General features: G+C 33.6%; 2 protein-coding genes across 2 annotated transcripts; both read right to left on the bottom strand.

Moving 5' to 3' along the window:
• Positions 1 to 878: 878 nt before the first annotated feature.
• On the bottom strand, positions 879 to 1,199 carry LOC103502196 (uncharacterized). Its single transcript, XM_008466046.1, has one exon. The coding sequence runs from the start codon at positions 1,197 to 1,199 to the stop codon at positions 879 to 881; it is 321 nt and encodes a 106-aa protein (XP_008464268.1).
• Positions 1,200 to 13,563: 12,364 nt separating this feature from the next.
• LOC103502173 (uncharacterized) lies at positions 13,564 to 14,242 on the bottom strand. The gene has a single exon (XM_008466021.3). It carries the CDS (start codon positions 13,950 to 13,952, stop codon positions 13,716 to 13,718), a length of 237 nt encoding a protein of 78 aa, XP_008464243.1. The 5' UTR covers positions 13,953 to 14,242; the 3' UTR covers positions 13,564 to 13,715.
• Positions 14,243 to 14,459: the final 217 nt, after the last annotated feature.

The following is a 14,459-nucleotide window of genomic DNA, read 5'->3' as shown; positions in this document are numbered from 1 at the left end:
ACCCGAGCGGTTCTTGTTCCCATTAAATCATCAGGCGACATGTTCAATCCCTGACTGTACATTGGCGGAAAGTCCGTATCCGGCACAGCGTCAGTGGCAAATGCGTCATACTCAGCAGGATCGTTTGACCTAACGTTTGCAAAACTCTCGACCCGGTCTCCTGTTGCACGATCTTTGCCAAACACGTACGACAGTTCGTCATAGTGGAAAAACGACTTATTAAGGAGGCCCTTCGCCGCCGGATGACTCTGTATAAGTGCAATAATAAATTGTTAGTTCATTTATTGAAATATAGTACAATAAGTGTTCAAATGACTAGTAAATCACCTTGACCCAATCATCGAAGACTTCTTTCTCTGCGACGATGCATTTATTTTCATCATTCCATCCAAAACCACTACACATTGGGCCACACATCTCCACAAGTGCATGAAACATTCTCTTCATCAATTTGATTCGGCTATCGATTGTTCAAGCATGAATATTACAACTCGGGATCTTGAAGGCCATCATTCTCACCAGCTGATTTAAGTACCCGGGGCGAAAGGTCCTATTGTCAGACCTCCACCCACCAGCATTGACCAACTCGACGAGGCCTACCTCTTCCTCTTTAGTCCAATTGTGTTTAGGTAGTCTTGATAAACTTGTCATGCTAGAAGTCAAACCCAAACATATGTTTCATTAATTTCCATATGATTAGATAACATACATATGATTAGTTTGATATTACAGTCAACTCCTATTGAAAAACAGTTTGGCAGTAATTTACTTGCGTAACCAATACATTCAAAATAATCATATTCCAAAAACTATGAAAAAATAAGACCCAGTGCAATCACTACTTAAGTATGAAAATGAACGGGGAACATTTAATTTTTCTATTGGTTACGCAACTCCCAATCAGTAAACATTTCTTCTGCAAGGTCGTCCCTCAATTGACTCCACTCATTGGATGTCTCTATGTAATGTATGTCATCGACGGTAGTAGTCGCATGGGTGGAACCAACCTCATCTATGTTGTCTTCTATATCAAAGTTTGTCATCTCTCTATTGATAAGGTTGTGGAGGAGACAACATGCGAGTATTTTGCGACATTGAACTTCTACAGGGTAGTATGACTTTCCCCGCAGTATCGCCCATCGACCCTTCAAGACACCGAATGCTCTTTCGATTACATTACGAGCAGACGAATGCTTCATATTGAAGAACTCTTTTGACGTTGAAGGTGCATTTTCAGCGCCACGCCATTCTTGCAAGTGGTAGCGTTGGCCTCTTTATGGTGCCACGAAACCCTCTGCATTTGGGTACCCGGCATCAACCAGGTAGTAATAGCCTGTGATCACAATGCACAATTAAAATATTGCAGCTGGTAATTGCAAAATTGCATTCATAAGTACAATGTCGTTGTTAGTTACCCTTGGGCACCTTCAGGCCATTAGGTCCTGAAAGGGCATAACGGAGGATGCGTGAGTCCGCAACTGATCCTTCCCAACTGGCAAGTATGTAAACGAAATCTCCTTTCATGTCACACACGCTAAGTACATTTGTGGTCACCTCCCCCTTGCGTGTTCTATACCTAGCCCGGTCACTTGTTGGAACGTTGACTTTTATTTATGTTCCATCAAATGCACCTAGGCAATTCTGCAACGCATAACTAAAAATTATTGAGAAGAAATAACATTGTTGTGTTGGAAGTACGTAGTTCGAGATAAATGTGTACCTCAAACCACCTCCATCTTTGATCTGTGCAATCGTTAGGCATTGGTTGTGGTTTTTTCAAAAGCTCCTAATGAAGTCGAATAACGGCCAACAAGACCATGTTGAAATTACGGGAAATTGTCTCACCCGATCGCATGAACTCTTGTTGAATGACACGATTTTTCACATCGTGCTTAAGAATGTGGAGGAACATTGCTACCATCTCCTCAACATCGACGACTTCCGTCGACGTTAGTCTAGCAATGGTCCTTAGTAGGTGACACAGAATGGCGAAACATCTTCGGTCCATTCTCGTACTTTGGTGACACACAAGGTCTGAGCCATGAATCATGCGAAAATAAGCTAACTGTCTAATCCTATGCCTAGTTTCATGCGGGATGTGCGTTATCCTCTTCGTGTTGTTCTTCAAGAGCTCCAACATTAGTAACAACTGACGTTGGGATGCTATGAACGCATTTACAATAGATGCCAACTCGTGTTCGTCCATTATAAATTCTAGATTGACACCCTGTTGGAAATAATCCTAAGAACGCGTTAGTTTCGAATGTTGTTAACCTAATGACCTATTAGCAATCTAGGTTTTGAAATGTTGGGAATATCTTCGAAGCTAAAATAAGTTTCTAAGTTATGTAAGTGAGTTTCATTAATATGTTTACAAATTAAGTAATTGAGTTTCTACTAGTTTTTTGAAAATACGTTTGTGCAAATTTCATTACGTATATTTGGAAACCCATTTTTGTAAACTAATTACGTGGTATTGGAAAACAATTAACTAAGTGCGTTTGTAAATATTTTTTCTTGAAAATAGGTTGTAAAAATATGTAAGTTTTTTGGTAAATGCATTATATAAATGAACTAAGTGCATATCTAACATGGTTTTAGGTTTACAAAAAACCATGTAAAAAATGTTGCGACATATTCTTGTAAATCCATTTTCAAAATAATGAAATTTGACGCACACTTTATATAGCGATTTTTTTTAAGCGTAAAAACAGTTTGGTGAGTTAACGAATTTTGTAGGTTTTTTAAGCGTCGTGGTTAACTAAATTGTCCAACTTTTCCCCCCTTTTTTTTGAAAACAACGGTTCAATTGAAACACAATGTGTAAAAATTTTGGTTTCAAATAAGCTAACTTGACTTATAAAAACATATTTAGGTACTATGCGCATTTTCAACAAAAATAGCTTTTCATTTCATTTTTTTTATCCATTGAACTTACGTAACTTAGTAAGAATCATAAAAGGCATTCGAGTTGTACGTAAAAACCCTATAAAAGACCTGACTTTATAACACTTTTCCATAATGTGTAAAAAACGTATTCATGTTCTAAAAATTCACACAACCTTTATTTATGTTTCCCTAGTGTGTTTACTTTCTATATCAGAAGTCAAAAATCCTAAACAATAGTTTTATGTCTAGGGGGTTACAAAATTCCAAAAAACTACATGTGACCGTGGAATTATTTTTTCTTCAAACAATACATAATTAATGTAAATGCCATTGCAAAAGCCAAGAGATGGTCGGTGAACTATGGAAATGAATTAATAAACAAAATTATAATTGAACATAGAAAGAAAATAACATAGTAAGTAAATAACAATTAATTTACATAATGTATACAAACCTTATAATAAACAAACAGTAAGACTAAGGAAAGAAATGAATTTATTATAAAATTCAATTATGTACACCACACAAACAACGAACTGTATAAACGAAAGAGGTTTATAGCCGTAGTACCTCGTTTACTAATTGTTTAAGTGCGACAACTTGAAAATACACCCCAAATAATTCTAAGTCATTACATATGCATGCCATATATGTTACATAATGTAAAATGAATGAAAAAAGTGTACTAAACATACCTTAACTACAAGGAGAACCTTAGAAATGCATGTAAAACACCAATAAATAACAGAACCGTTAGTACATAATGAAGGAGAAATAAAGTAGCCTTAGAGTTAAGAAACTTCCGCAAAGCCATTCGAGAAGAATGCATTTGCTGTAGAATTTCATGCGGTGGACTCGATAACATCAGATGAAGAAGCAGACCAAGCAAAGAGAGTCAGAAAACTGAGATCATTAAAAATGGCAGCAGAGACATGGTGAGAAAATAGTAGCCATTGTGACAAAACAGTGACTAAACCGAGAGGAATGGATAGTTGAAAAGAGCAAATGATGATTCAAAATAACAAACAAACATTGTGAAAAACAATAGTGTGTTATAAAGAAATGAATACACGGCCAAAAAAGACAGAAGAAAAGGGTTAAATTAACATGATGTGTTTGAGCATAGGAGACATACACAACAGTAGTGAGAAATGGGATGCTTTATATGGTTAGTGAGCATTTTAGACATAAAAAATTAATGTATAATAGCAAAAAATAAAACAGCAAAATTAGACAGAATGAGATGGATATGAATAGGGAGAAAACAGAGTAGCCATTGCAGATTATATATTGTGAAAAACAAATAAGAAGAAAAAAATTTGATGCACATACCAAAGAGCAATGAAAATAGACCAAATATGGAACACAGTCGGGAAAGGAATGCAAGAAGGGGAAGGGCCAAATATATAGTAAAGGGAAGATAGTAATAAATAGGGCAACAAGCATATTAAAGATGAAAGTGAATCCCATAAAATAGGGGATTTGACAAACAAGGGTGACAATTGAATAGAAGTTACAGTCAAACTTGAAGAAAGTAGCCATGGTCATATTTTTCAACACAAGCACACAGTAGGCATGACATACACATCTTCAAAACAGAATGGCAATGAATACAAAATTCAATCACAAACCAGAAGGTATGTAACAACAAGTGAATGCAACCATGGAAATGGAAGACCTAAAAAAATTCATACATGAGAGCATTAAAACAGAGTGTAACAAGGTTTATAACCATACGAAAAAAGGTTCTTCAGATGCAAGGTTTATAAAATGGAAACGGGGATGCAGGACACAATTTATCACATAGGGAGGCAAATCAAACGAAATTTTTTTCAGAACACAATAATAGAATCATATCATATAGTGCCCAACATTAAACTCATCATTGGTAATGGGAAAAAATTGTATATTGGAACCAAACAATAAACAAATATGAAATAAAAATCAGAGACACCACAAATTTACTCATCATAGGCTGATCATACCTTCGGTGTAGACCGACGACCCTGCCATGCTCCGCCATGCCCCTACTTTGCTTCCTTTCACCATTTCAGTATAGCATCTGTCACCCTAATGGCCGTTCAGTGGAAAGAAAAGTGCAATAAACTAATTTTGGGATCGGCAAGGGATAGGAAGCGACAAGGGTTCATTGGAAGACCAAACGTATGGATGGAGAGAGGATGAGAAACATTTCGGAGGTAACGACATGTATCGCAATCGGTCAACGAAACAGAAGATGGATATCGATCGAACCGTTTTGGAGGTAGCGTCGAAGCGCAACCGTCGTAAAACGAAAATGAGATTCAAGGGCATGGACAAAAGAATCAGAGAGAGTAGAATGTGAGTCGAAGACGAACAACACGACCTGATGCTTCGAAAAAAGGAGGAAAATATTTCCTTTTGCTTAAGACTGAAGAGGAAGGAGAAGAGATCAGAAAAGGTGAAGATAATCGGAGGGAAAGGGAAGAAAAAGGAACGGAAATGGAGAAGAAAACGGGGATTTCAGCCGGCAGATCGCTAGGGTTACGAAGGGTGTACGACAGAATGAGGGGTAGAGAAATATAGGGTAATGGGGATTAGGATAACCCTAATCCCCGTTTTACACAAAATTGTTTGGCCCAAAATCTTTTTCTTTTTCCCCCTAAATCTGAAGCCCAAACACACCCTTAAAGTCTTTCATTTAATTTTTTTACCTACAAAATCATTAAAAAAAATTATGATTTCACATTTATAATTTCATAATTTCAAAAGAAATATGATTTTGATGGATATTTTATCATTTCGTTATAACTTTTTTTAGTCTTGTTTTAGTGGTAATTTTGTCATTCACATAGATTTAATATTTGTACTCATTTTTATATTCAACAAGATATAGAAGTTACATTTCACTAACTTTTCATCTCCTTATTAATTTTTTTTTGATTCCATAGCCAATATTAGTTAATATTCTATGTTGTTAGGGTCATAATGTACCTTTTCCATTTTCTGTAACTGATATTACATAATGATATATGTTATTACATAACTAACAACATTTCTATCTTCTACTTTATTTGGATATATTAGATGGTTAGTTTGCAACGTATAAGCTCAAGATGTTAAGTAATAAAATTTGAATTATGCAAATAAATCAATTCAAATATACATTCAAAAGATGACAAAAAGGTCTCTTTACTAAATAAATTCATTTTCCACTCATTACAATGTGAATATAAAAATGAAATAAATATGAAAGTCATAAAATGACTGTTCAAATTTTATAAAATAGAGCTAAAACTATAATTTTTTCGTGTGTGATTTTCACGTGCATTGCACGCATTTTCTTCACTAGTATATTATAAAAGAGGGGAATGATTAGTTAGTATAAATGTACAACGTTTTATTTTCATGGATTTTCATATCGATATATATTATTGATACAAATTATCAATGCTTCATATGGAAAATAAGGACTGATTGGTACAAGATCCATATTCATTTTTATGTTTTGAAAAATAGAAATTTGTAAGAATGACAAAAACGGAGGTGACAGTTCAATGTACCAAAAATTTAGGGGAATAGGTTTTTTTTTTTGGCAAGAGTGAGCTGCACACATGTCGGACTATTTGAATAATTCAATTTTGCCCCTAGGTTTAGGGTATATCATAATTTTCGAATACAGTGTATTTTATAAATCATTTATTTTAATTCAATTTATCTTGGGTTTATAATTGTGACAAAGTAGCCGAATTTTTTAAAGACAGTATTTTTGTCCGTTGGTTCTAGAATTATAACATAATTGAAGTAAGATTTAAGTATCGGATTTTAGCATATATTTCATCTATATTTTGAATTTAAAATCAATATTAAATATGATATTTGTTTTGATTTTGTTAGATTACGAAAATATCTCTTAAATAAGTCTTATTTTAATTCATTGTATTTTGAGTTTATACTTATAATGGACTAAATGGATGAGGTAGCAAATTTTTTGAAACATAATATATTTTTATCAATTGGTTCTGGAATTATAATATAACTGAATTGAGGTTTAACTGCCGGATTTTAAAGTCATAAACTAATTTTTATACTATATCTTACATGTTTAACATACAATATTTTAGAATTAGTGGGATTGAACTAAGAAAGGATTTACCCTAATATCCTTTCCCTTTTTTATTTTTTTATTTTTTACTTTTTATTTTTTATCATAAGTTGTAACCTATTTATCTTCTCTCTTGTATCTTTTGTTAATATGAGAAATTAATAAGAAAGTTAATAGTGATTTTTCTCCCGGTACTCAGGTTTTCACGTAACTCGGTATTTACTTTACTTTACCGCTCTTAACATGATATTAGAGTGAGGTAAAGACGGAATCCTAGGCACATGCATGTGTAGATAAAACCCGAACAAATACAGTCACCGTCGAGATCGCTACCACAATGGAAAAGTTGCCCTACTAGCTTTAGAAGACGTTGGCAGTCATAGTGGGCCTACCCTCAGAGTCAGCCACGTAGCCCAATGGTAGAAACCAGTCGCACGCGCTTCAATTAACTACCCATGCGTCGCCACTGCTAGGTGCGTACCTTCACGCACCGCCGTGCAACGCCTCTACTGCTTAGTCGGTCTACTTCCACTTGCCTTCCCAAGTCCAGTCGAAATACCCTTCTAGCTAGAGGCACATCCATGCGCCACTGCTTCCCTCGATTTATGGACTACCATCGTTTCACACACCGCTGTTCTTTAAAGCTTTACACAACAGTTGCATGTCCATGGTACTAGGATCGATCAAGGTTTGAAGTTAGTGAATCTTCGACGCAATTCAAACCAACCGACTTGTTAATGTATTCCAAGAATCCAGTAACTTCGCTCCCTAACTTATCCTCAAATTATATAATGAGTTCTTTGGCACCATCTACAGGTACATTTCCAAGAGAGAAGCTGAATGACCATAATTACTTTTTCTAGTCTCAATTGATCAAGATGTTTGTCGTACCCTACCCTGCACACGTTCTATGCCAGATGCGACATGACTTGAGCATCCTTGATGCGTTTAAATGCCAAAGACACTTAGTCTTGAGGTCTTTAAGCTTTGTTAAATCGCCTACTCTTTTCTTTCCTAACTATAATCATAATTTTAGGCGATAAAACAACTTAACAAAGAGAATAAGACAAACAAATACTTTTATTAACTTGAATCAAACATTCTACAACTCTTTATATAAATTACATAAGTACAAAACTTAAGTTTAATATAAATGCCTTGGCAGCCTCTTCTCGTCTTCTCGCCTAGCAAGCCCTTTCACCTTTTCCTTACTTGGCCTTAACGCTTGAAACATGGAAGGTAAAACTCTAAAAATAAGCCTTAAAAGACTCGGTGAGGTTTTATGAAATCCTTTTCATAAAATACCTTTTGTAAACATCATTTCGCCAAACATATCAAATCACATAAATTCATCTCTTATATAAACATATCATTTCGCATATCACATCAATATACATTTCACATATCACACATTAGTCAAGTCATTCTTTTCGCCAAGAATCCCAAATCATTTTCTATGCAAGGACTCATCATCCCGCATTTAGACTACAGAGATGACCTTTTCATCGTCAACATCCGAGGATATCCTAATTCGTTCTTGTTGCTCAGGCCGCTAAACACAATGCAGTCTTTTTCTACCTTGGCCAACTTCACTCCACCATGTAGTCCTTTTCTATATAGCTACCTTTACTGCTTATATGCACATAACAATCAACTCATCTATTAGGAAGTAGACTAATGGTTTAAACACCATTTCATAATCATTGAAACACATCACATGCTTTAAAACATAATAAACATGCTTTAAACATAGAATAGACTTTAATTAGAAATCCCTTTAGAAACATTTGTATTGAAATCACCACTTCAAATCAATAAACACTTTAATAAAGAAGGCTTGAAAGCATTTAAATACTTTGAAGAAAACACCCACAACACTTTAAGAACTAAACCCGAAATGCCTTTCTTCTTCCTCTTCTCGCGTAGTCTAGCAGCAGAAACTTCAACACTTTGCCTTTTCCTCTTTAAACTTTTAGAATAACAACCCTTTAACATTCTAATATCATCTATTTATACTAGTCTTAAAATAGCTTAGTCACCCTTAAATCCACAATAAGTCGTTAGCTCCTCCTTCTTAGTGGTACACGTGTAAACTTAAGGTTTAACTTAATCATGCTTAACTTAAACCTTACACATGACCCATAAGTAAATTTAAAAAATTTCTAAGAAGTTTCCTTGTTTCTTCTCACCAAGTTTCATTTCATGAAAAACTCTAATCGCTTAACCTTTCAAAAGTCTTTTCGCATAACCTTTCTCGCGGAGTAACCTACCTCTTCTCGCATAGACCACCTAAAATGCCTATTTTAGAACACTTAGTCAAATTTTACTTTTGGTCTTAACTACGGATCTTACAATGTTTCTCGAGAGTTATCACCAATTCGATTTTCTGATAGGTGAGACTTTTCGTCCTCTACTTGGTGATGCATTGGAACATTTCTGGAGAGGAGATGACTCCTTTATTTGGTCCATATTGATTAATAGTATGGAACCACAAATAGGCAAGCTTTGCTTTATGTAGCAATTGGGAAGAATCTATGAGACACAACTCAGAAACTCTATTCAAAGCATCAGAACGCTTCTCGTTTGTATACACTGAGGAAACAAGTCCATGATTGCAAGCAAAGAACTCTGGATGTAATCTTCTACTTCAATAAACTTTCTCTACTTTGGAAATAGTTGAACTTGTGCAAAGAAAAAGTATGGGATACTCTGAATGATGGTATACAATATACTCGACTTAAAGAAGCTGATCAGATTAATTATGATTTCTTTGTAGGTCTCAATCCCAAGTTTGACATTGTTTTTTGTTGTGTGCTTGGATAGAGACCTCTTCCCTCCTTAATGGAAGTCTGTTATGAAGTTCGTCTTGAAGAAGATCGTATGAGTGCCATGAGTGTTCTGACTACTCCTGTTATTGACTCCTCTGCCTTCGGTGCTAGATCCTGAACCCATGATAGTAAGAAGAATAATGAAAAATCAATCCGTATTTGTGAGCATTGCAATAAACAGTGGCGCACTAAGGATCAATGTTGGAAACTTCATGGTCATCCCCTTGGAGGTAAGAAACGTTCCTCTAGTAATAAACATAATTTAGGGCGTGTTTATATGAGTGAGTCTGCTGACACTTCTCAACCATCTGGCCCTATAGTAAACCAGAATGGTCCTAGTTCACCCTCCACTCTAAGAGCCTTTGCTCAATCAGGTATGTCTCAGTCCTTTAGTCTTGTAAGTGTTTGATGGGAAGAATCCCTGAATCCTAGATTCGGGGGCTACAGATCACTTAGTAAGTTCATTTGAGAATTTTTTTTCTTATATTCCATGTGCTAGTAATGAAAAGATCAGAATAGCTGATGGTTCTTTAACTATATAATTATTGGGAAGGGACAAAATTTTCATTTTGATGAAGGGATATCCCTCTAGAATGTTTTTCATGTGCTTAAGATTTCCTATAATTTACTATTTATGAGCAAGATCACTCGTGAGTTGAATTGCAAAGCTTGACATAGTAGTCTCAGGGAGGATGATTGGCACTGCTTGACATAGTAGGGGATTCTATCTCCTCCCTCCAATAGTAGTATCTCTAGAATTAGTTTATTGTCTTCATATTTTTACTATTTCCGAACAAGATTGTATGTTGTGACATTTCTGGTCGGGCCACCCAAACTTTACATATATGAAGTATTTATTTTCCAATCTCTTCTCTAAAGTTGATGTCTCCTCCTTACTATATGAAGTATTTATTGTTTTCATTTACCACAACCAACTTCTTTCTCCCTATTTTCACTCTTTATTTTTAAGTCTTTTTTTTTTCTCCTCTCCATTTTCCACATTTCACTCTCTAGGGTTTTCATCTTCCCATATTGTTCTTAAGATATACTCTCTTTTTTATACTTTTTTTTTGCTTACATTCTCTAGGAAGAACAAAAATTTCTTTCTTAATATCCTTTTTTCTTCCTAGCTTGTGCTAGGATAACAATGACATGAAAAGAAGGAAAAAGTTATTGAGTAACTAATCAAATTAATTAGATTTTTTTTTGTTGGATTTTTTATTTAACTTATTTAGCTCTGTTTTGGAACATTAGACTTAGATTTATATTCAGGATTTTAGTTTTAATTAAACATTACAGTACACTTCTGCATTTTGTACTTAAACACAACTATTTTTCAATTTGTGCTCTAAACAAAAGTATGATTTTGCAAATCTTTTTTTTTGTTTCTTTGGACTGAGTCTTTATTAACATTTTTTTAGTTTGGTTTTGTTTTTTTTATTTCCTTCTTTTCTCGAAGTTTGATTCTATTTGATCCTAATTTTGAAATACTAGGATGTAAACGTATGATATGTCATCTTCATTTAACAAAATAGATTCAGTGTGGAACTTTGAAATGAAAACATTAAAAACACATCATTCAATTTTTATTTTAATTGAATTTTTTATTTTTAAATTTACATTTTTGATCACCAACCAAGCCAATATAAATTTAATATAAACTTAAACTCAATTCGAAACTTATTCGAAGAAAATGAAGTTAAAACTTATTTAAAGAGAATGAAGTTGAAACTTATTTAAAGAGAATGAAATTAAGAAAAGATTATCGAAGATACAAACTTAAAAATGAAATATACACTAAATTTGACGAACGCGGCTACTTGTGATAATTTTTCTTATTGCTATTTAACAATCATTTTTCTTTTTAGATTTAGCTAAGAATAAACCAATAAGAAAAATTTAAAACTGATCGATAAAAGTATGATATAGAACACATTTTTTTTATGATACACATATGTATAACTAAATTACGAGTTTAGTTAGAAATTGATGTTTACTTTTAGTGCATTTGAATCATATTCATTCCCGTATTGTTGAAAGCTGTTACAAGAAAGCTGTTACAAGTTTATTATCGACAAAGTCGGCACAAAGTTATTCAATATAATCAAGAAAATAGTTAAAAGTTCATTATTGACGAAGTCCACGTACACAAAGTTATTCAAAATAATCAAAGAGGGAAAATTTACTTGCTTGACCTCATAAGACCATCTCACACTGTTCAATGGATGGAGGCCGAGCTATAGGTGCCTTGAAAAGATAGTAACTTAAGTTGAAAGCCTAAACCAATCTTCCCAATCTCCATCTACTCAAAATTTAATAAACCTAACTGCATGTTTTGACCCATTTGACTCCAACATTTTGTTATATACATATATTTCAAACTTAAATATATTGGAACTTAGCTATATACTTTTTAATACTCAGCTTAATAACTAAAATAACAATATGGTAAAAAGAAAAACAAACGAAACAAATGAAATAGCACTAATAACCCAGCTTCGGTATAATCACACCTAAATTCGATAATCTATTGAAAAAATCATTTATAAATATTTAAAGGAACTGGTTTATCACACCTACCTCCGATAGGCTATATTCGATAATCTATTAAAAACATAATTTATAAATATTTAAAGGACTATTTAAAGAAACTGGTCCGGTACTCTTTAAAGATAACCAGTAGACGCTAATAACTGTGTAATCACAAAAAAGATTATTTATAAATATTTAATAGGATCATTTATAAATATTTAAAAAATCAACCTTGAATTACATGACGTTTACGAGATAAAAGTTATCGCACCCAATGTCCCCCTTCTTCCCAATGTCCAAATGTGAGAGAATCCTCAAAATAAAATCTTCTCAAACAAGAATATAACCAAATGTTTAACACTACACATAACACAAAACTACTACGGTCATTACATAATCTTTTTCAATCCAACTTATTAATAAATATTAACCAACAAACATATTTTTACCTTCAATTAATATACAAAATAAGCCCTCCGACTATTGCTCTTTTGAGCTTTTAAAAATTATGTAAAGTAAGTATTGCAAACAATTATTAAATATAAAATCCATCCAATCAAATATTTATTAAATTAATAAAAAGATTTCCTCTTAGTTTTTCTCCGCTTAACACAATGTGATGCCCTCTCGGTTTACCAAATCAAAACTTGCTTATTCCTTTCTTCCCCAACACTTGTGATGCCCTCCTACTCCATCGGTTTGATTTTGTTCCTTTTACAGCTAACCAAAAAACTATTATAATTAACTATTCTTTCCCAATAAAAACTATAAAATCGGATAAACACCAACCCATTGTTTTGCTGATTTATTCTCCACACTTTTAATTTATCTTCATCCACAAAACACATCCATACTCCACCTTCAAATCCCTTCATCATTTGGCTCAAGAAAAAAAAAAAAAAAAAAGAAGTAACAATTCCTCTTGTGATTTATCCTCCAAATAGGAACAAAGTAAACAAAAAAAAAAAAAAAAAAAAAAAAAAAAAAAGAAACCCACTTAAGTCAAACCAACCACATATAACTTTTTTTCCCACTTTCAAAAGAAATCACTAACACGTTTTAAATTATTCAAAATAATTAGAAATTGCTATGTTCGTTTATATTATATTTAAAAGTATTTTAATTTATTTTGTTATATTTGAAAAACTATTTTACTTTAAAAAAAAATACCCAAAAAAGAGTTCTAATAGCTTCATATATATATATATATATAAAATCTTTGCAAAAAGAGAAACAAAACCTCACAGACAACATATTATAACTCTCACCAAAAGAAAAAGGAAAAAGAAAAAGAGAGAACATATATTTATGTTACAAGAAACAGTACGATCAAATTTAGATTTAAAAAGTATAGGTAGAGCTACTATAGGTTTTTGGTGATCTTATCCAGTGCCCGTAACTCCAAGGTCTTGCTTTTTGTCTTCTTTCCCAGCACCGAACACCGGACCCCCTTTCCCTGCGGCGTCTTCCACTTTATCCTGAAGTTTATCGATCTGAATCATTCCCGCGTCCTCCCGGGAACGGATATCGGTTCTCGTGCGGTTCTCTCCACCGGACACCGACTCGTAAGTGGTGGCCGTGAACGATTCCTTCGGCTGGGCGCCCTGAGCTCCTGACATTATTATTACTATTATCTTCGGATTTTGATTTCTAATACTCAGACAGAATTGAATTAAATTGATGGAAAACGAAATTGGGTATTATAATATATATATATATATATTAGTAATAATGGGATTTTATTGAAGATTATGAGTGAGTCATTTCGTGGCGGACATGCGAAAGGAGAGAGTCAAATTTGTATCGTGGCGGGGCCATGGATGAAACTCCAAATTCTGCTTTCTTTCACCTGCCACCTGCCACCTCTTTCTTCTGATCTTCACTTTTAAAATCCATTTCTGGCCACGTTTATCCAATAATGTCTATTTCATTTTTTTTCTTATTTTACTGACATGTGGAATGATCAGTTCATTAAATACTTTACTGATTAGATGGTTAAAAATGGTTACAAATTTAGAAGTTCGAACAAAGTTAACAATTAGTTAAGTTGAGGCGTGAATTTTATGATGTTTGTTGTATCTTTATATCAACCATCGATGCCACATATAAGATAAGAAAGAAATATA

Source organism: Cucumis melo, chromosome 8 (genome assembly GCF_025177605.1).
Source record: "Cucumis melo cultivar AY chromosome 8, USDA_Cmelo_AY_1.0, whole genome shotgun sequence".
Lineage (NCBI taxonomy): Eukaryota > Viridiplantae > Streptophyta > Magnoliopsida > Cucurbitales > Cucurbitaceae > Cucumis > Cucumis melo.
This window is presented reverse-complemented; position numbering and strand designations above follow the sequence as displayed.